General features: G+C 35.1%; 1 protein-coding gene across 1 annotated transcript in view; it reads right to left on the reverse strand.

Moving 5' to 3' along the window:
- LOC107713081 (leucine-rich repeat and calponin homology domain-containing protein 3-like) overlaps positions 1–20551 on the reverse strand; it is a 21401-nt gene extending 850 nt beyond the window's left edge. The window contains exons 1-16 of the mRNA XM_016518505.1: positions 20210–20551; positions 10496–10640; positions 8129–8255; positions 7942–8047; positions 7715–7851; positions 7457–7566; positions 5797–5890; positions 5552–5678; positions 5308–5453; positions 5130–5206; positions 3790–3835; positions 3583–3702; positions 2517–2564; positions 2346–2399; positions 1798–1878; positions 691–762 (exon numbers count right to left, since the gene is read on the reverse strand). Coding sequence (XP_016373991.1) covers positions 691–762; positions 1798–1878; positions 2346–2399; positions 2517–2564; positions 3583–3702; positions 3790–3835; positions 5130–5206; positions 5308–5453; positions 5552–5678; positions 5797–5890; positions 7457–7566; positions 7715–7851; positions 7942–8047; positions 8129–8255; positions 10496–10640; positions 20210–20465 — 1746 coding nt within the window. The 5' untranslated portion in view covers positions 20466–20551. The remainder of the gene's footprint in view (positions 1–690; positions 763–1797; positions 1879–2345; positions 2400–2516; positions 2565–3582; positions 3703–3789; positions 3836–5129; positions 5207–5307; positions 5454–5551; positions 5679–5796; positions 5891–7456; positions 7567–7714; positions 7852–7941; positions 8048–8128; positions 8256–10495; positions 10641–20209) is intronic.
- Positions 20552–22161: the final 1610 nt, after the last annotated feature.

The following is a 22161-nucleotide window of genomic DNA, read 5'->3' on the forward strand; positions in this document are numbered from 1 at the left end:
TTTTTTTGCACCCTCAGATTCCAGATTTTCAAATAGTTGTATCTCAGCCAAATATTGTCCTATCCTAACAAACCATACATCAATAAGACGCTTATTTATTCAGCTTTCAGATGATGCATACATCTCAATTTTGAAAAATTGACCCTTATGACTGGTTTTGTGGTCCAGGGTCACATTTCTTGGCAGTTTTTGTGAGATTCGCCCTCATTTTTACAACACGTTTTTGATGTGAGAACGTCCAAACCCTAAACAAACATGCGCATGCATCAGCTGAAATCTTACACCGTGTCCTAAACAGGCATGACGTGACACCTATCCAGCATCATTTCCTCAAATAATGGAAATACTGCTCACAAAATCACAGTCAGTCGCAAAATATTTGATGTTTATTACAGTGAAACACGGTATTGACACGATTAGATATCAGTTTTTTTGTCACAAAAACAAGAACCAAGGAGCCAAAAACAGATATTTTGTTATTCAATGCTTGTCGCAGTTGTGGCTGGTTAGGATTAAACTCATTATTAACTGCATTCTGCCTGGTTATGTCAGGGAGTTAGATCTGAATGCAACAGCAGTATCTTTGTGTAGTGAATTTATGAAAGTAAAATCATCCACAGTAAGCATATTTGCATCTATAGAGATAAAGTGATGGAGGCAGATCCTCTCCAGGCTCTTGCGGTTCAGTACCTGTGGCGTACAGGAGAAGGCCACGGATAAAGTGGGAGACACACGTCCATCCAGCGGCACAGCAGAGAGAGACTAGCCAGCCAGAGCAATGCAGAGAGGGAGAAAGATACGAAACGAGGGGAAATAAAGGAGCGAAGTTAGGAAATAAACAGAGGGTTTGAGAAAGTTTAAGAAGAGTAAAAGATTTTAAAGTTTGTTACTGAAAATGCTGCAGGAAAAACGCTAAAACAAATGTAAAATGCTTTCTTTTAGGGGTCATAATCAGCTTAAATAAAAAAATAATAATTTTTAAATGATGATGATGATTGTTAAAATGTAATCAGGAAACATGCATATTAAGATTATTTGCATTTATAGAAACAAAGTGATGGAGGTGGATCATCTCCAGGCTACAAACAAACAAATAATAAATAAATAAATACAAATTATTATTATTTAAATTTACAAGCCTAAAATAAGTTTCGAGAGTAAAATCATCAAGAAAAATCCATAATAAATTTATTTGAATGTACAGAAATAAAATGTAGGTAAATCATCTCTAGGCTGCAAACAAAAGAAAAAACATATTGAGAATATTTGTTATAAGATTATTTGTATTTATAGAAAAAGTATGGTGGCGGATCATCTCCAGGCTACAAACAAACAAATAAATATATATATATATATATATATATATATATTATTACTTAAATTTACAAGCCTAAAATCATTTTTGAGATCATCTACAGTTTACAAACAAACAGATAAATTATTATATTATTATTATTTAATTTACTAGCTTACAACAATTTTTGAGAATGAAATTGTCAAATAAAAAACAACAACATCCATAATAAGCTTATTTGCATCTAGAGTGATGGAGGCAGATCATCTCCAGTCTCTAAAAAAACAAACGAACAAAAAACGAATAAATACAATTATCAAAATGAAAATTTGTGAGTAGCTTTGCAACATGCAAAAAGTTTAATACAAAGGTTTTTTGGTTTATTAATGCCCCTAACCCTAATTATGAGCAATACTAATTGTGAATCAGCATTAATCAACAGCAGAGTATGGTAGGTTCCCATTTAGACATCTAGCTAGTAAACATGTCTGTGTGTCTTTCACCTGTTTGTGAGGGTCTGGCCTCTTCTTTATAGTGTTGGTATCTGTGTCTATCTCAAATATCAGTAGGGGCTCAAACTCACTCTGACACAGAACCAACATGACAGAGAGAGAAAGAGAGAAAGACAGGAAGGGGAGCAAAAAAAGCAGGGCAGGCGTGTTAAAGACGCTCGCTGGGAAAAGCAGATCTAATATTAAAGATGCACTCAGCAAGTTTTAATAATAATTAGATAGTAATAACGATCAATTACAAGATAAGGCTGGTCATATCTTAACAAAACAGCTTTTTCTTGTCACTAGTCACCATTTGAATCATGTGTCAAAAGAACAATTAAATAACGAGTAAACTTTTTAATTACTGAGTGCAAATTTAAAGGATGTTAACAGCTTGGATCAGAAAAGCAGTTTCGATTATAAATAACCTTAAATCGTGTTAATACATTATGCAAAGTTAAAAAGCACAATAGTGACATCTGTTAAGGGAAGTGAACACACAAGAGAAAAGAGATGGTGCAGAGGATGACGCATGATCCGAGCTGATTGGCTCTTACCATGAAGAGGGCGGAGTCATCGGTGTGAGTGGACCGTCTGGAGGGGTACAGACTCTGGGGTGGGACAGTATGCATATGACTACAGCGCCACACACTCACATTCACACACACAGCAGAATGAAGTGATGGATAGGGAGGAAGTGATTGTGTAAATGTGAAGGAGACACTCACCTCACTGTCTGTCGGACTGGGCTTCGTAGGGCTTGGAGACGACTTGTGCTGAAAATACAAGACAGAAAATCGATTTACTATCTTTAGAAACATCACCGGACACATTTGGGGAGAGTTTCAATCGGGATTTGGATGCTGAAGATCAATTTTCGCCCTTCAGAGCATCTTGATGTATTATTGCGGTAACTCTCGTTATACTAAATGCCATTATATTTGTGACCCTGGACCACAAAACCAGTCATAAGGGTAAATTTTTCGAAATTGAAATTTATGCATCATGTGAAAGCTGAATAAATAAGCTTTCCATTGATGTATGGTTTGTTAGGATAGGACAATATTTGGCTGAGATACAACTATTTGAACATCTGGAATCTGAGGGTGCAAAAAAAGTTTTAAAGCTTTAAAGTTGTCCAAATGAAGTTCTTAGCAATGCATATTACTGATCAAAAATTAAGTTTTGATATATTTACGGTAGGAAATTTACAAAATATCTTCATGGAACATGATCTTTACTTTATATCCTAATGATTTTTGGCATAAAAGAAAAATGGATAATTTTGACCCATACAATGTATTTTTGGCTATTGCTACAAATATACCCCAGCGACTTGAGACTGGTTTTGTGCTCCAGGGTCACATTTTGTTAACTATTGGGAAGCTTTTAATAGACAAGACTTAAACGGATAGTTCACCCAAAAATGAAAATGGTAATCTTTTACTCATCCTCAAGTTGTTCCAAGCTTACATGAGTTTCTTTCTTCTGTTGAACACAAAAGAAGATATTTTGAATAATGTTGGTAAGCAAACAGTTGACGGTAGCCATTGACTTCCATAGTATTTTTTATTGTTTTTTTATGTCGTGAAAAAGCATTTGCTAACAAATGGCTAAATGCGACTACAGAGGTGGCTGGGGACATTAAACATCATCACACCGAACAGGTAAATTCATACCCGTGAATTGCTTTTACAGACTCATTGTGTTTATAATCATACTCAAGCAACTCTTTTCTAATTTAAAGAGTTTGCAGCACTTTTTTTGCAAATGCATTAATAATTGTGTGTATACCTTGACGTAATTCATAACGGCGTCTCTTTGCACTGATCTTGTTTTCTGTCTCTCCTCCTCGTACCGCAGAGCCGCCAGCTGAGCTTCCCGTCTCACTCTCTCCACACCGCCACCAGAACGCTGACACACAACCAGAGTAAATTCAGTAAATTTCACAGTAAATTTCATTGACTGCATAATGAGATGTGAATGTACAGGGACTCTCACCTGATTATGAGCGTATGAAGATGTGACCGCTGTATCTGAGCCACCACTAAAGAGACAACAATTGTTAGTGAAAACAGATATTTTACTTCTCTATTTGATTTCTAATTCTTAATTTTTTAGTGGCCAAGCACCGATGGTTCGTAGGCACCCATTGTAATAGTTGGCGTTCTTCTTGGGAAGTCTATGGCGGCCCATAAAACTGCTTGCGGGAAAGTTATCAAATTTGGAACGCAGATATAGGACAGTCTCAACATTAACCATAGCAAGTTTGGAGTCTCTAACTCAAACCCTCTAGCGCCACCAACAGGACAAATTTGCACTAATGTTTATGCTAATAATTTTTGAACCGTAAAGTTTAGAAGCAAAATCTTTTTTTTTTCTGATCCCTTGGCTCAGATCATCTTTAGATTATGCTGGCAAAAAGTTATGGAATTCAAGATGATTAGTCAAACCATTCTTGAATAACGCGTAAACTAATTTGACAAAGAGCACGGCAAAATGGACGTGAGCCTATATCTCCGCAACGGTTTAGCGTATTGAGACCAAACTTGGTGTGTGTTATAATAATCATGACCTGAGGTTACATGCACAGTTTGCATGCATTTTTGCTTAGAGTCATACAATACCCAATTTTCCCATGTCGGCCATTATAAATTTTGTCAAAAATGCTGTATTTTACGAACTCATTGGCATATCATTACGAAACCTGGTACTCAAAGTTTTGTGGTTATTAATTATAATGAAATTTCAAAAAATTCTAATAGCTTTTGATTAGTTTTGCCTATTATAATGCTACTAGTCTTGACAGATTCCTTGCATCATGCTGAGAACATTTATACCAATTATGCCATAATCAGCTGAACTTTGTGTCAGCCAATTCGATTTACGTTGAAAACCTACCTTTTCGAACTCCTCCTAGACCGCATGTCCAATTTTCACAAAATTCGACCCAAATCATCTTCAGACCAAGTCAGCAAAAAGTTATGAATTTCGTGTTGATTGGCGAAACGGTTTCCGTTTACCGCATTAACAAATTTGATGGTATGGTGCCAAACTGCATCTGATGCTGTATCTCTGCAAAGCTTTGACATATCGACACCAAACTTTATGTGTGTCATTGTCACCTAACACTGACACCACATCAATTTGACAACAGTGCCACCTATTGGTAACAATTGGTAAACTAATAAATCATATTACTAATGATTGAATTTATGATTTTTCAGCTAGTCAAAGCAGACGGGAAATAGACATGAAAAACAAGATCATTATTGCTTATGGTGGAGTGCAAATGTATATTATACATTGTACTTATCATGAAAGTTTAATTAGTTTAGTACCGGTTATGTAAGGAGATTTGGCGTCTTGGATCATCAGTTCTTAAGTCTCTGGATGGGCTGGTCTTCACGGGTGACCCCTAGAAACAAAGTAAAGCTATCATTATCCCCGTGTTAACAACAAAATCCAACTGGTGTTGAGTAGAACTGATGTGATCAGCTATTAATCAGTAATGCGCACCTCTCTAGTGATTCGTCTTTCAATGTAGGCCATAAACTGTGAGCTGAGGTTGACAGGCTCCGCCCCTTTACGGCTCCGCCCATCCTCTTCATCATCATCCCCCGTACAGCTATCAATGAAGTCTATCTGTTCAAGCTCTGCTTCCACTTTAGAAAGAGACGACAAGGTGATTTAAAATTAAAATCCTGTAGAGCTTATTACTAGAGTGAACTATAGTGATTCATAAGTGTAGATGTCATCTCACATGCGCCATTGGTTACGTGAGACCCCATCCGATGATCCTCACGTTCTCTTTCTCGATCTCGTCTCTGTCTTTGCTCTCTGGTGATTTCCGCCACTCTTAAAGGCAAGTCTGACAACTCGTCTGAAGGCTTTAAGAAAGGATAGATGGGGAAAAGGCAGAACAGGACAATTAAATGAGTGCTACATTATGGAGAATAACAGCTGGATAGAGTGGATTGCTGATTGAGTGATCAGAACAGCACTTGCCTCATTTCCAGACCACCTCTTGTCTCCGCTGTCCACACTGTTAAAGCCAGAGTCCAGAGCTCCGTACGTCCGGCCAGAATACAAATCCTCTGCACTGAGAGACAGACAGATCAGAGAGAACCACATCAAATCATCTGAGGTTTCACACATAGAAATGGTGACCCTGGAGCACAAAAGCAGTGTTAAGTCGCTGGGGTATATTTGTAGCAATAGCCAAAAATACATTGTATGGGTCAAAATTATAGATTTTTCTTTTATGCCAAAAATCATTAGGATATTAAGTAAAGATCATGTTCCATGAAGATATTTTGTAAATTTCCTACCGTAAATATATCAAAACTGAATTTTTGATTAGTAATATGCATTGCTAAGAACTTAATTTGAACAACTTTAAAGATGATTTTCTCAATATTTTGATTTTTTTGCACCCTCAGATTCCAGATTTTCAAATAGTTGTGTCTCAGCCAAATATTGTCCTATTCTAACAAACCATACATCAATGGAAAGCTTATTTATTCAGCTTTCAGATGATGTATAATTCTCAATTTCGAAAAATTGACCCTTATGACTGGTTTTGTGGTCCAGGGTCACAAATAGACTGCTAAAGGTCTAAAATTACTTTCTAACACCCATATCATCCTACAAGAGATGAGAGTAAAATATCTTTTTGATTTTCTGGTGTCTAGATATGGCTTGGGTCCCTCCTCTAATATAATTCTGTGGTATTGTCTCCCTTTAATTATTTTATTTAAATTTTGTTGTATATTATTTTATTTTATATTCTATATTGTATTTTATCTCAAGTCTTTGATTTTCTGCTCTCAAGTCTGTGCTGTTTTTTCACCCATTTATGTTTATTTTATTTTTATTGTATTGTATTTTATTTTATATTCTATATTTTATTTTACTTTATCTCAAGTCTTTGATTTTCTGCTCTCAAGTCTGTTCTGTTTTTTCACCCATTTATTTTATTTTACTTTATCTCAAGTCCTTGATTTTCCAGTTTCAAGTCTGTACAGTTTTTAACCTTTTATATTATTTTAATTGTATTGTATTTTATATTCTGTATTTTATTTTAGCTCAAGTTTTTGATTTTCTGGCCTCAAGTTGATGTTTTTCGCCCATTTATTTAATTTTATTTTGCTTTTTTATTTTATACCTTTTTTATTTTGTACTTTATTTTATTTTATTTTATTTTTTATTTTATTTGCCACCACAAATAATAACCTGATTATTCAGAAAAGTAACAGCAACATTTTAGGTATCATAATTTGTAACCACTTAATGTATGTATGCTTATAAAGATGGTGCTTTTACCACAAACATCTTGAGAGCCACTGTGGCTCCTTGTATACAAGATCCACATATAAATTTCTGTCAGATTTCCTGAGAAGTTTGATCTCTACATCATCTCATCTAACGTCATCCGGTTTTGCTGCAATCTCTCCTCTCTTCATACCTTCATTCCAATCAAACCAAGCTTTCATTCTGTCTGTGTCTTTTACTTTCCCTCCCTTCTTATCTGCAGAATCGCCCTGCTTTGCGTGTCCTCTGAGAGATACGGCCGATAAACACCGGCTCAAATGAATGTGGGTGCGAGAGTGAAAGACAAGGAGGAGTTTATGCTCACAAAACCCAGTGAAATGAAGCGAGTTCTTACCAGGATCCGAAAGGCAGTGGCCTTCTGTCGTAGTCTGGAAGGTCTGATGCTGCTTTACATGCCTCCATGTTCAGATATTTAAATATATGGATCTTTCCCTTTATACAGATCTGGAAAAAAATGGAAAAACACACCAATAACCATGATTCTTTCTCAGAGGTGCTCTTAGCTTTTAAACAGTTCTCAAAGGCAATGCAAAAATATTTTTACTCTTATAAAGTGACGTATTTCTTAGATCAAAACTGGAATGTGTGTTACCTGTGCAGGTGGGCTCTGGAGAGGATTGTTGTCCAGAATGATGCTCTGGAGGTGTCTGAGATTGCGGTAGCATACTGGGATTGTCGTTACCTTGTTACAGGAAAAATCAAGCCGGACCAACGGCAGCTCGGCCAACTCTGCAAACCGATGAACACAGAAATGACACAACAACATCAACACAAAAACGTCACTCATTTCATTCAGGTGCAGGTGCTTGCGTTTCTGACCAGGAGGCAGGCGAACGAGGTGGTTTCTGCGGATGTTGAGGTCGCGCAGAGCTTCCAGCTGACCGATCTGTGGAGGAAGCGTCTGGATCTCATTACAGCTGACGTCCTTGAAGCGAGAGAGAGAGAGAGAAGTGATGAGTAATGTGCATGAGTGAGAGCAAATGTGAAGATGACACACACCACACACCAGTTCGGTGAGCTGTCTGAGTTTGCCCAGATCCTCCGGCAGCGATACCAGCTTGTTATTGCAGGCGATCAGAACTTTGAGCGGCAGACGGCACAGATGAGCGGGAAGAGTGGACAACTGGTTCCGACTGCAGAGAGCAAACGAAAACCAAGAGAATCAGAAACCGCAGGCTCCAATGACTAGATTTAAGAAAGTATGAGTGGTACTTTCGCTTGAATAACTTGGAAAGGGCAATGTAGTTACTAAAGAGTTCTGAATGATTTTATGCTGCTAACAGTGTTGCTATTGCTAACTAAAACTAGGGTTGCAAAAAGGTGGAAAATTTCCAGTAAATTTCGGAAATATTCCAGAAATTTTGAAACTTTTTTTTTGGAATATTCCATGGATTTTTGGAAAGTTTCCGGAAATGTACCAGAAATTTTCCACCCCTCTGCAACCCTAACTAAAACTATTAAAAATTAATTGAAATAAAAAAATATAAATATTAGATGAAAATAGTTAATATTTTATTTATATTTTACTGTATTTACGCTATATTTTATTTCAGTTTTTTATTTTACTTGCCACCAAGCAAAAGCAAAACATGACCTGATTACTCAATAGTAATAGCAAACTCTCCTCAACAAGATTTAGGTATTATTACTTGTAAACAAAAGTCCTTCATTTGTAAAAAAAAAAAAAAAAAAATACTATTAAAAAGGATGGAGACTGTGCCACACACATCATGAGAAACACTGTGGCTGCTTCTACACAAGTTCTACACAAGTTTCAGTCACTTGAGAAGTTTGATCTCTACATCATCTTATTTACTGTCGTCCGGTTTTACTATAACCTCTCATCTCTTTGTTGCTAACAGTGTTGTTGTTAACCAAAAATAAAATTATTAACCAAAATAAAACAAACACAATACAATTATTAGATGAAAAACTTCAACTTAAACAAAAATTTTAAATGTTCTTTTGAAAACTAACTGAAAAAAGTAAATTACTAATACTGAAAAAAATTAAAGCTAAAAAAAATGCTACATTTAAAATAAAAACTGGAATTAAAACTAAAAGCTAATTCAAAATATTACATACAACAACAGTAAAAAAAATTATACTAAAATAGCACTAATTGGTTTCTTACTGGTCTTAATCAAAAGAGCCCACATCTGTATTTCTCTACTGGATTCTGGTCTCTAGATATGACTTTTAATATAAACCTGTGGGATTTTTGTTTTCTCATTTTATGATCCTCCAGGCAAATTTTGAGAGTCGGATCGCCTAAAGTAATAACACACCTCACACACGACTAAAAAGCCAAACAATATGAGGTGTCATTATGTCTGAACCCCAAACAGTGCAGGACCCGCTGAAGCTGGGTTGGAGATCAAAAGCATAAGCAACAGTACTAGTGATGCTTGCTTTAGTAAACAACACTAATTAACACTTGCTGTGCACCAACTGAGAGTAAAATATGGTTTACAATGAGTTACTTGTCCTGCTGGTTGGAAGCTTTTTGGAATTGCGTAATAATTGATGGGTTAAAGGGTTAGTTCACCCAAAAATGAAAATTCTGTCATTAATCACTTACCCCCATGTCATTCCAAACCCGGAAAACCTTCGTTCATCTTCGGAACACAAATGTGACCATGGACCACAAAACCAGTCTTAAGTGTCAATTTTTCAAAATTGAGATTTATACATCATCTGAAAGCTGAATAAATAATCTTTCCATTGATGTATTGTTTGTTAGGATAGGACAATATTTGGTCGAGATACAACTATTTGAAAATCTGGAATCTGAGGGTGCAAAAAAATCAAAATATTGAGAAAATCATCTTTAAAGTTGTTCAAATGAAGTTCTTAGCAATGCATATTACTAATCAAAAATTAAGTTATGATATATTTACGATAGGAAATTTACAAAATATCTTCATGGAACATGATCTTTACTTAATATCCTAATGATTTTTGGCATAAAAGAAAAATCTATAATTTTGACCCATACAATGTATTTTTGGCTATTGCTGTCTATGGGAGGGTCAGAGAGCTCTTGGATTTCATAAAAAATATCTTAATTCATATTCCGAAGATGAATGAAGGTCTTACGGGTTTGGAACGACATGAGGGTGAGTAATTAATGACAGAATTTTCATTTTTGGGTGAACTATCCCTTTAAATCTCAAATCATGAATTGTAAGAATAAATGGACTCTAGAACGTATTTTTTAACAAATCCAATCAATGTTTTTCATATCCCCAGAACTCCATGTTAAAATACCGCTGCCGTTCAGCTGTGGTAACATTTAAAATGGTTCAATACCAATATTTGAGATAAATATATTCTAGTGTTATGTTATGAATGCTGTGTCTGTGTATATGACCTGATGTTTAGGTAGGTGAGGGACTGTAGGTTTATCAGACGCTCTGGTAGTGAGCGCAGGCAGTTCTGGTACAGGTTCAAACTCTCCAGCGACACAAACATGCACACCTCCACCGGCAGCTCTGTCAGTCTGTTTCGTGATAGATCTGAGAGGACAGATAACAGAGAGAGAAAGAGACAATGAGAAACGCATGTCTGGCATCCAGGACGGCTGCACACCTGTCTTTGATGAGCTCTTGGCTGTCCATTCCTGGACTAATGTGCTGGAAAACCAGTCTCTGAGAACCTTTCTTCTACTTCAGGTCAAGGAAATGATACAAATACATCAGCATCAGCCAAAATGTCTTTTTTATGTTTTTATTACTGCTTTTGATCTGAATTGGCTGATATTGGAAGCAGGATATATTAAGGTTCATTGCTGCTTAATCAAGTACATTACAAAGCAAATACATATTTCCACCTTTTTGGTGTAAAACTTAACATAGCCTAAATAAAATCTAAATACTGAGTTACTGAACTCCTCATTTGCTATAAATAGAAAAATAGATGTCTGATTCTAGTCTGTGTGGGGAAAAACTGACATTTCCATTGCACACTCATTATCCAGGTCTATCCAATTGTCAGCTAGCAGCCAGCAGGAACAAGTGACTGAACCCTTTTGAGGGTTCACAGAACTTCACACAGTACTGTGTATGCAGAATTCAAGTGTGGTTGTCTTTATTATGACCTATGATTGCTTTCAAAACAGCCAACGAAACATGCATAATTACAGCTGTCAAATTTTAAGTTGAAATACAAAATGCATGCTCAAATTACATGTGTAATTGCAGAAATGCAAAAAACAAAATACAGAAGGAACTCTGCAGTATATGCACTCTTAAATTTAATTTGAAATAAAAAAAAATGCATGACCAAATTACAAAATGCATGCCCAATTTATACATAAAATATCAATTTATAAAACATAACTTGTTAACGCAGCCACAATACGAGCATTCGATCTGAAATCTGAATATACCGTAATAACAGCACTACTGGTGCATATACAGCACAAAGTGTTTTACTGCTGCTTGACACTCATTTCTCACTTGCTCCAGACCACTTTCAATCCCACAATACTATGTCAGATTCATAATCTCAAATGACTGTGTTTAACTGTGTTTAACCGTTTAGTAGGCTACATGTTTAGGGGTAAACAAAGTGCCTTCCGCATCAAGATTTAGGATCTTTTTCGGAACTAATCCAGAAATCTTGCTTTGATTTCATCAGAAATTCAAGAAACTCTTTATATATTTGCATGCATGCACACACACACACACACACACACTAGGGCTGCACGATTCTTGCTAAAATGTGAATCACGATTTTTCTCCATGGGAATTGAGATCACGATTCTCTTACACGATTCTCATTTTTTCAACCAAAATTTATTGCACTCAAGTATAAAACAAAACAAAACACAGGACTAGAGCTGCGCGATTCTGGATAAATTGAGAATCACTATTTTTTTTGTCTCAAATAGAGATCACGAATCTCCCACGATTCTGAACTGAATCGAGATCGCGATCTTTTAACGATTAATCGTGCAGCTCTAACACACACACACTCAGACTTTAAACCCAGAGGACAAACACTCACACAAGGGACCCCATGACCACCAAAAATAGCTGCCGAACTGAGCGAGATAAGTGTCCATTTTTCTGTTCTGGCTTACATGAAAGAGGCCAGTATATCCTCACTGGTGCTCCAAAACTCATTTCAACACTTTTGCACTTCATTTCTATAGTGTCTGATGTAAACTTCATTACCAAAAACGACAATATAAATACAATGAAAATATGTTTTTAAAAAACTTTTAAAATATCGTGTATGCATTTTTTAATACATTTAAATTTTCTGAATATACAAATAGCACAAACGACAGTATAAAGCCAATGAAAATGAACGTTATTTCAAAAGATTTTATCTGTATTTTCTGAAAACATATTTATTTCAAAAGATTCTACCTTTTTTTTTAAAGTTTGTTGGCATTTTATGAATATATTCACATTTTCTGAATATACTACTAGCATAAATGACAATACACTTCATCTATTTTAAAAAGATTTTGTCTGTATTTTCTAATACAGAGATTTACATTTTTCTAATACAGAGATTTACATTTTCTGAATATGTTAATAGCAAAAACCACAACATAAAAACGATGAAAACTATATAAAAAAGATATGTATTTTTAAAACGTTACGATTTTGTCAGCTTTTTCTCAAAAAAAAAAAAAAAAAAAAATTTTTTTTTTAAAAATTTTGATTTTTTTTGCTTTTTTTAAAAAAAAAAAAAAAAAAAAATTTTTTTTTTAAAAATTTTGATTTTTTTTGCTTTTTTTAAAAAAAAAAAAAAAAAAAAAAAAATTTCTGAATACATTTACATTTTCTGAATATACTAACAGCAAAAATGGCTACATAAAAACAATAAAAACTTCAACAGGAAAAAAACCAACAATATAAAAATGATGAAATCTGTATTTTAATAAATTTTTTACATAATTTTGTCAGTTTTCTGTGAATACATTTATATTTTAAAAAATTTGGTATTTTTTTCTGAACATGTTTACATTTTCTGAATATACTAATATAGCAAAAATTACAATAAAAACGTGTATTTAAAAAACATTACATGAACATTTTCATTCTTCTGAATATACTAACTGGGACAAAAGACTTACAAAAAAGAGAGCAAACAGATAAATATTGAGATGTATATTATATATTGTCAAAAGGCTACTGATCATTTTTCTTTAATTATATTGCACAGTTCAAGAAGACAAGTTTCCAAATTGCACAAGGTTTCTTAAACCTCTGCCATCTTTCAGGCCTGGATCAGTGTTTTGCAACACAACATCAGTGTAATCAGATCTGCAGCCTGTATATGTTGTTTGTGGAGGTGTGTGGATGTACTGATGGCTTTCCAATCCACACTGGATCTATATTTGTAACAGTGCAGCTGTGCAGAGATCCGGGATGGGGAAGATGGGAAGTGCTGCTGACTGTAACATCTGCTTCCTACACTGACTGCTACCTAAAACCAGCACACAAACGCAGCACGGATCCATTACGGAGAACTCAAAACACACACGCTCTTTTACAATAAAGTGGGCAGATGTTTCAGATGAGCACAAGCAGCTTCTGTGTCTTTCTGAGTCATATTTTACAGAAAACAAGGCATAGGGAGTTTTAGTTTTCAGACGCTCATGCAAACCACAAACACACACTGTTATTGGAAACACCCAAGCAAAAAGTGGGATCAGATTGTATCAGGCCTAGACAGGATCCAAAACACTTGTCCTCAGTCTCTGATCCCTGTGACGATCTGTTTACAAACCATACTGCAATTCTGAAAACAACCAACATTATGCAACATCAGAGCCAAGAAGAGCAAAGACTGAGTAGTGTGCATCTCCTCTTCTCGTTTTTGGTTTATATTTCCTCTATGAGTGTCCAGCACCGGACCGCATTTCAGCCTGACTTGTGGCCTCTGTCAAATATAGACAGTCACAGTAATATCCAGATGACTTCACTTCCTTCATGCTTGTGCACAACAGTCATCAGTTCTGGCCTCGAGGTGAGACAACACCAGACAGACTCACTGCAATAATCTTCAATCCTGCATCTCCCTCGAAGGATTCCTTCTAGATCAAATATCTCTCTCATAAGCCTTTTCAATAAAGCACACTGCAAAATAACACCAAATACAAGCCATATATTTCTAGTTTAAAATAAAAGAATCCTATTTTTTTCTAGTCAGAACAACCATCATTTTGAAACAGCTACAGATGCAAAGTTGATTCAAAATGTTTAATACAAGAAGTAAAATACAGTTAAAACCCTAACCTGTTAATCTGAAAAATTATGCACATATATACACACACGCACACACATATACATCAAGAAGTGTTGTTTTTTGAAACAGTTTAACCTTCTCCGTAACAACAATGAAGAACTAAACTGGTCTAATAACTTGATATGTAGGAAACTTACTGGCCAAGTACAAAATAATGCATGAATTACTGTGATATTAGTAGTGTTGTTTCATGTTATATAATCAATGCATATCATGAATATTCAATATATCACCCAGCCCAGAATAAATCCACACTAAACTAAATTAACAAGGCCACAAAATTTAACAGTTCCTACAAATTTCATGAACAATGCACTAAGCAAAAACCTGTAAGTTTAACACAGTATAACAATACAATTTCTTGCTTTTGTAGTTGCACTTTTCTGTCATGGACACATCGAGTCACCATGCGACACAACAGACAACAATGCACAAAAACCTCCTCCTGCAAAATGAGGACAAGCTCATTCTTCTTTCTTTGTCTGTCTGAGATGTGTTTGAGAGCAGAAGACAGGAGACACGCTAGTGTATGTTTAAGTGCTCATCATGTAGCAACCAAGAGGTCTTCTGCGGTGAACTTGACATGCCTGCTTATATAAAGCCAAGAGGTTCTGTTCAAAACAAAGCATGGCGTGGGAAAGTGTGTAATTGCAATGTCTCTGACTTTTCGCAAGTAAACTGACATGACCACAGTCCACAGCACTCTGAGTGAGGTAACGTTTCTCAAACAACTCGTGCAAAGCTAGAACATATCAGCACCAAAATCCAAACACAATCAAAGAAAAACTAAACTTCATTCAATACTATGACATTATTGACACATGACTATTTCATTCCCACGCTATCATTACAGTTACACAAAAAAAAAAAAGTATTTAAGGTATTCAGTACATGTAATAGTTAGTGACTCAACTTTTATAGATTTTTTTTTTTTAAGTTTTTCCCTCTTTGACAATATTGGGAATTACAAATTACAATGGAATATTTACATGCAATATTTTGTACTGAGGGGGAAATTCACAAAGCACTATGTAAAAGAAAGAAAGAAAGAAAGAAAGAAAGAAAGAAAGAAAGAAAGGAAGGAAGGAAGGAAGAAAGAAAGAAAAGAAAAAACGTTACATTTACATTTTAAGATGAAACAGGACCCAAAAATGTTCCAGAGATTTCTTGATTCAGTCTTAAAAGGTTTATTAATCTAATTAAACAAAACAAAAAAGCAACAAAATGTTGATCTTAGATTTTTTACAAATCCAAAACTCAATGTGGTTCCATTAAATCTCCTTTCATACAACGTAATCAAAGAAAAAATACAAATAAACAACCAATAAATAAATAACAAAAAAAAGAAAAGAAATTAATAGCCTATAATTAAATAACCAACAAATAGCTAAATAAATATCCAATAAATTATTAACCAACAAATAAATAACCAACTAACAAATATATAACTAAAAAACTAAAAATAACACAAATATACAAGAGTTCTGGAGTCCTTTAGGAGTTGAAACCATCACAATAAAATAATCAGTAAAACAAAACAAAGGCACTGATATATTTTAAGATCAGTCAGTGCAAGTTTCTTTCATTTGAAACAGCTCAGACTTACATTTTAGTCTAGGACTAGGCTTAAGCCTTGTCTGTGAAACCGGGGGTAAGAGTGCTAATTAACCAGAATTGTCAAATAACTCTATTATTAATAGAACTGTGAGTCAAAAATTCACAACCAAACCTCCATCTATCTGCCAAGACTGCAAGATCAAAATATTTACTTCCATCATCTTGAAGAAAACTATCAACTAACTGACAAGACAACAACAGCAACTACCACTAAATAGGAGTCTGAAGTTAATTAAACAGTCAGCGGGGACAATCGCACTGTCTGCACTGCTGGTGTCATTGAATTGACAGCAGTCCAGAAAGCCTTGTAATCGCTTTCCGAGGGAGGACACCTGTTCTGAGTCTTCTGAGCTGAGGAAAGACAGCATTCCTTAGCAGGAGACCAGTACATTTGGCACAGTTCACAGGACAACGCAGCCAAAGCAATCAGACGAGGAAATATCTGAGGTCAAATATCAGCAGAGACTTACAAACACTCTCAACAATAGCTGCTTGACTATGAATTATTCAATACGAACAGCCAACAGATCATTTCAATGACGCATATTTAGATTACACCACAGGTGGAGCATTCAGATCTGTGACTCATTAAAATTACTTGGCTTTCACACACTGTAAGAAATGCTAGGACTTTTAACGAAAAAAAAAGAAGTTGAAATACTTCCTGACAAACCTGTTATTATTTACCATGTAACTCTGTAATGCAACATTTACAATGCAAAGGTGGCACAGAAGTGCTTCTGAAGTGGCATTTGAGTGTCTTTTTCTACTTGCATAAATACATTTACACAGCAATTACAACTGTATACTCTGATACTGGGGCTGAGCTGGGTCAGAGCAGGCATAATTTAGTCTGGCTTTTATGCAGCATTGCGTCTTTACACTAAATTTTAAGCAGGCACAGAGCAGCCTTAACTCAGCTGTGTAAAGATGCATATACTGGAAAAAGTGGCCATCAAAATGTGTTCATTATTTCTCTGTAGGTTACCTTATTATATAAAATGAAAAATTGTATTAGTCTTAACAGGTCTATTAGTCTACTGTATTGTAAAAATGTACGTTTTTTTGGAAGAAAACCGTATGAAATACATTATAATTTATTGTAAAAATCGACATAGTTGTATTCTGGTTATCAGTATTGTATAATTTAGATTTAAGAAGTTAGAATAGGTTTAATTTAGGGCTGCACGATAAATCGCATGCGATATTTAACGCGCATCTTGTCAGTAAAGCCATTCTGTAATCAGCGGTAAATCTCCATCACCTGCGGGCTTTCACATTGAGCAGCATTAACTACACAGAGCCGTTGTTCACTGACGAGCTGCGCAAAACCACGTTCATATTCGCGCAATTTTTTGCGCAGCTCGTCAGTGAACAACGGCTCTGTGTAGTTAATGCTGCTCAATGTGAAAGCCCGCAGGTGATGGAGATTTACCGCTGATTACAGAACCGGCTTTCTGACAAGATGCGCGTTAAATATCGCATGCGATTTATCGTGCAGCCCTAGTTTATATATATATAAATCATTATATAGATCACTAAATTCAATTCAATTAAATTCATATCAAGTTTATTTGTATAGCGTTCTTCACGATACAAATCGTTGCAAAGCAGCTTTACAGAAAATGTAAGTTTCTATTTTAAAGTTTCTACGTTAGGCTTATATTTAGTTGTAGCTTATCGGTGGCGACTATGTCAAGTTGATGTCCATATGGCAGAAATATACAGTAAAAATCATGTAGTTTATATGTTGCGATTAAACTTAAAGCAAAATTTGGTAGTTATGTATGTTGCTTGAGGGTTGAACTCATTACAATTGTTTATTTAATCTCTGGCAATCACAACTGTCACTTGTTCTCCTAAATTTAATAAGTAGCCTTTACAGAAAAAAAGTAATTATTGATAAACCTCTTATAGTCAGACTCAAGAGCCGATGTTAAACTGTTATTATCACCCTAAAATGACCTCATTAAAGAAATACTCTGGCAGAAACAAAGCTATGGCACTCACAATCTGTCATTAGCAAACCATAACAAACTCACAGCAAAGCAATAGAGCTATTTTTGGGGTTAGAGCATTGAAAAGCTTTCCTTTATTTTGTTCCAGTTCATTCCTACAGTCTGCATTTATGTGAACCGGCTTTGGATGAGAACGAAATCAGAGAATTTTGTGTGCATCCCAGCATGCACTGCACAGACGATCAATATTGACACAGACACAAGACACCAAGTGTGCTCAGGATCAGAGCTGTAGTCCTGAGCTACGATGACCATTTCCTATTTTCAGACCGTGCAACACAATTCTGGGTGGCTAACACTTACTAGACCTATAGGCTTTGTTAAATATGAGCTGTAATAATAGTGAAACTTGCATTAAGAAACACCACTTTCCGCTCTGTGACAAACAGAACGGACAAAGTTAAACTAACTTTATTCCCTAAGACATAAAGGTTAAAGTTATGCATCTACACAATGCAATTACCTCCTTGTGTTATATAACTGATGTCTACAATAAAAACAGTTTTCTGCATCCATCTTCCCTTTGCAATAGTAATTTGAGACATTAAGCATCATATGCATTATGCTTTAGACTAAAATAAATTAAATTCAAATTTTCCCAGCAATTTGCACACAACAAAACCACAAAGCAACTGTACACACAGAGAAGTCATTGTGGTACTGTCATAACTTAAGAAGAGTAATGAACCTGTCTATCTGCATGCCGATCAATCAGGTAGTCATTTAGTGATTTACCAGTCATGATGCAAACACTTAAAACATACAGCAGTCCGCAAAAACCTTCAGACAGATGTTTATATAGCCTGGACTGGTTTTACTGTACACACGACTCATTAAAGAGGTTTTATGCAACATACAATATAAAATATTTTATAAACATATGGGGTCCTATACAGCTCACACTGCTTTTCTGATTGCGATTCTTGCGATGAAATTTAAATCACATGTCCGAACATGTCTAGAAACTCCTAAACCGTGAGGCCTGCACCTGTATGTGTCAGATAAGCAAGCTACATTACAGTAGGGCCTGTTTTAATATGTGCGGAAGAGGCAGGCATTTAACGATTTTTATGAACAGTCATAGTGCTAATATTGTCCTTCTCAGTCACTATGCACATACGTGTGTTGTAAAAGGCAATAGATAGATTGGTATAATAAATGAAGCATCTGTTCATCTGCTATAGTAATAAAATACAATATTAACATCAAAACCTCTTAACAGGGTCTCATATAATCAACGTCAGAGGTTTTTAAACAGGGGTTTTGAGAAGAGTTTAAAGAGAAACTTTAAGAGATTGTGTGTGTATATCATATTTTTGCTCTTGTTGGTTTTGATTGCTTCTACTGTCCTCATTTAATGTAAATATTCACAGTATAAATTGGGGTCTTTGCATGCAAAGTTTGCAAACATAAAGTAATATTGACAGAGAAATCTAGACATTTGTGACAGAAAAATGCATTAAAAAAATTCAATGGAGTTTGGATGGCACCCGGTGGCTGTTTGTGGCATAACGCCCTAAATAAAATCTCACAGGAACCTCAATTTTTTTCATATCAAATTTGGAACATACCTTATTTAGACATAAGGCTATAATTTTATACCAATTTTAGAGTAAAACCTGTTATGTAAAATATTTATTATATATAAAATAAAATTAATATCAATTTAATATGACAGCATTCCTCAAAATAATGACCAAACCTCATAATCAGACCTTATGAAGTCACCAAGATCTTTAGAAACCCACTTGACAATCAAAACCCAATTCACATGATGACCACAGATCCTCAGTTTGATAATCAAACACCTTAACCTAAAGATGACCAACATAATAAACCTCTGAACCGGTCAAACAAACCCAATGTTTGGGTCTCAAATAAGCTATATGGAGCTCAGTTTGACAGATATCCCCTTTAACACAACCATGACTTGAAAGTTTAGGAGTTAAACTCAACTTTAGACAAAGCTAATTTCTGAAACGTTCACATTTCTTGGACACAAATGACCGATCGTGAGTTCAGATGGGCTTCCAGCACAACACACCCGTGTGTTTACACACCAGACAAACACAGTGTAAATAAACTAGCGTAAAACTCGACCACAGCGGCTTTAGCTTAGCTTCTGGACGGGTTAACGGTTAAAACGGTTAAAGGGTAACGGAATGTGAAGGTTAGCTCGTTACCGGCGCGTGTGGTGTCGGTTAGGTCGTGTCCGGCGGCGATCCGCGGGAACTCCTTCAGCTTCCTGCCGCTGAGGGTGAGCGCTCCGGTGGCCGCCGCCTCGTCCAGCGCCCGGTCCAGCGAGCGGCTCCAGGACGCGGCTCCGGGAGCACTGGGTAATCCGTGATGAGCAGCTCCCGCCGCCGCAGCTCCGGCGGGGTGGCCGACGGTAAACAAAGGCACGGCGCTTTCCGCGGAGAGCAACACCGAAGCCGCCATTACACAGCTAACACTCCCGCTGGATCGTCACGGGCCCCGCACGAGCGCGGACAGTGGCAGTGCGCATGCGCAGCGCGCGGAGAGCAGACAGACGCACCGATCGACGGAGCACCGGCGAGGACACCTTTACGTCAGTACGTGCGTGCGTGCGTGCGTTGATTGAAACGACTCACTTCTCAAATCTTTTTGTCTGACTAGTAATAAATAATGTGACAGATCCTTGAAACAATTTGATTATTTTTTTAATGATTCTGTAGATGAGGATTAATTTCCTTACCTCTGCTTATTAATTTTTCCGTTTATGTAATATTACTATTTTTTCGTAAATCAGTTATAATACTATATATATATATATAGAGAGAGAGATTTTAAGATTAATATTAAAAACATCTTTACCTGTATAATTGAATGCAAAATTTGGATGCTTTGGGGGGTAGGGAGTTAAGATATATAAATATATATGTTTGTGTGTGTGTGTGTGTGTGTGTGAGAGAGAGAGAGAGTGTGTGTGTATTTTTATGAATATTTTCATGTTATCTTCCATGTCTTCATTACAATAAGAATGTGTTTTTAAAAAGATGAATATTAAAAGCTAATTATTTTATTTATTATTTTATTTTTATAATTTTTTTATACATTTTAATGTGACATTCTTGAAACAATTTGAGGATTTTTAAAAAATGATTCTGTTTATGTTTAATTTGCTATCCTCTGCTTATTAATGTTTTCGTTTAATATTACTATTTTTACACAACATTGTTATTATAGCATTAATTATTTACATATAGATTATATAGATTTAGATTTTAAATTAATGTTAATATCAATATATTAATATTATAAATAAATTAGGTATTGTTTTTTATTTGTAAAATGTTTAATGTTTACTAAAAGATTCTAAAAGAAGTGACAGATTCTTGAAACAATTTGAGGATTTTTTTAATTATTCCGTTGATGTTTAATTTACTTTGCTTATTAATGTTTCAGTTTACTTAATATTACTATTGTTTTAAATCGTAGTTATCATTTTATTTATTTATATGTATCTTATATATAGATTTTAAGTTATTTCTTTATTATTTTATGTATTTTTACACATTTTTATAAATTGTAATGTCTTTTAATGCATACATTTTTAATATCTAAGTGTTCATAATTTCTTGTTAAGTAGGAAAATGGCATGGTATATAAATATCAACTTGATCTGAGATAAAACTAATTCAAGTGCATTCAAATCTTGATTTAAAGTGTTTATACGACTCAAATGTTTGATTCAAAAGTTTGTTTAAATTAAACAGAAAAAATAGATGCAGTTCTATAATCGATCAACTCTTGCAGAAAGGAGTGTGTGATATATATATATATATATATAAGAACTGAAATCAGATGAAAAATGTATTGACCTATGATGTGATTTAAATATGGAAATATACAAACTCTACTGGCCCCCTACTGGTTAACTATAGGAACTACAGAAACCACTAAATTCAATAATTTTAATAAATCATTAAAAAATAAAAAATGATCATAAACGAGAGTTACCACACTATGCTAACAGCCAACAGAGATTTACATTTGTTTTATGTTAAGAGCTCAAATGTATGTTTATTTTAAACCAGTCTATGGGCCCCTTAATAAATCTGCAGACACCCAGTTGGCTTTATTTTTTACCAAGTATTTTAAAGACAAAAAAAGA

Source organism: Sinocyclocheilus rhinocerous, unplaced genomic scaffold, assembly GCF_001515625.1.
Source record: "Sinocyclocheilus rhinocerous isolate Xijiao unplaced genomic scaffold, SAMN03320098_v1.1 scaffold1093, whole genome shotgun sequence".
NCBI lineage: Eukaryota > Metazoa > Chordata > Actinopteri > Cypriniformes > Cyprinidae > Sinocyclocheilus > Sinocyclocheilus rhinocerous.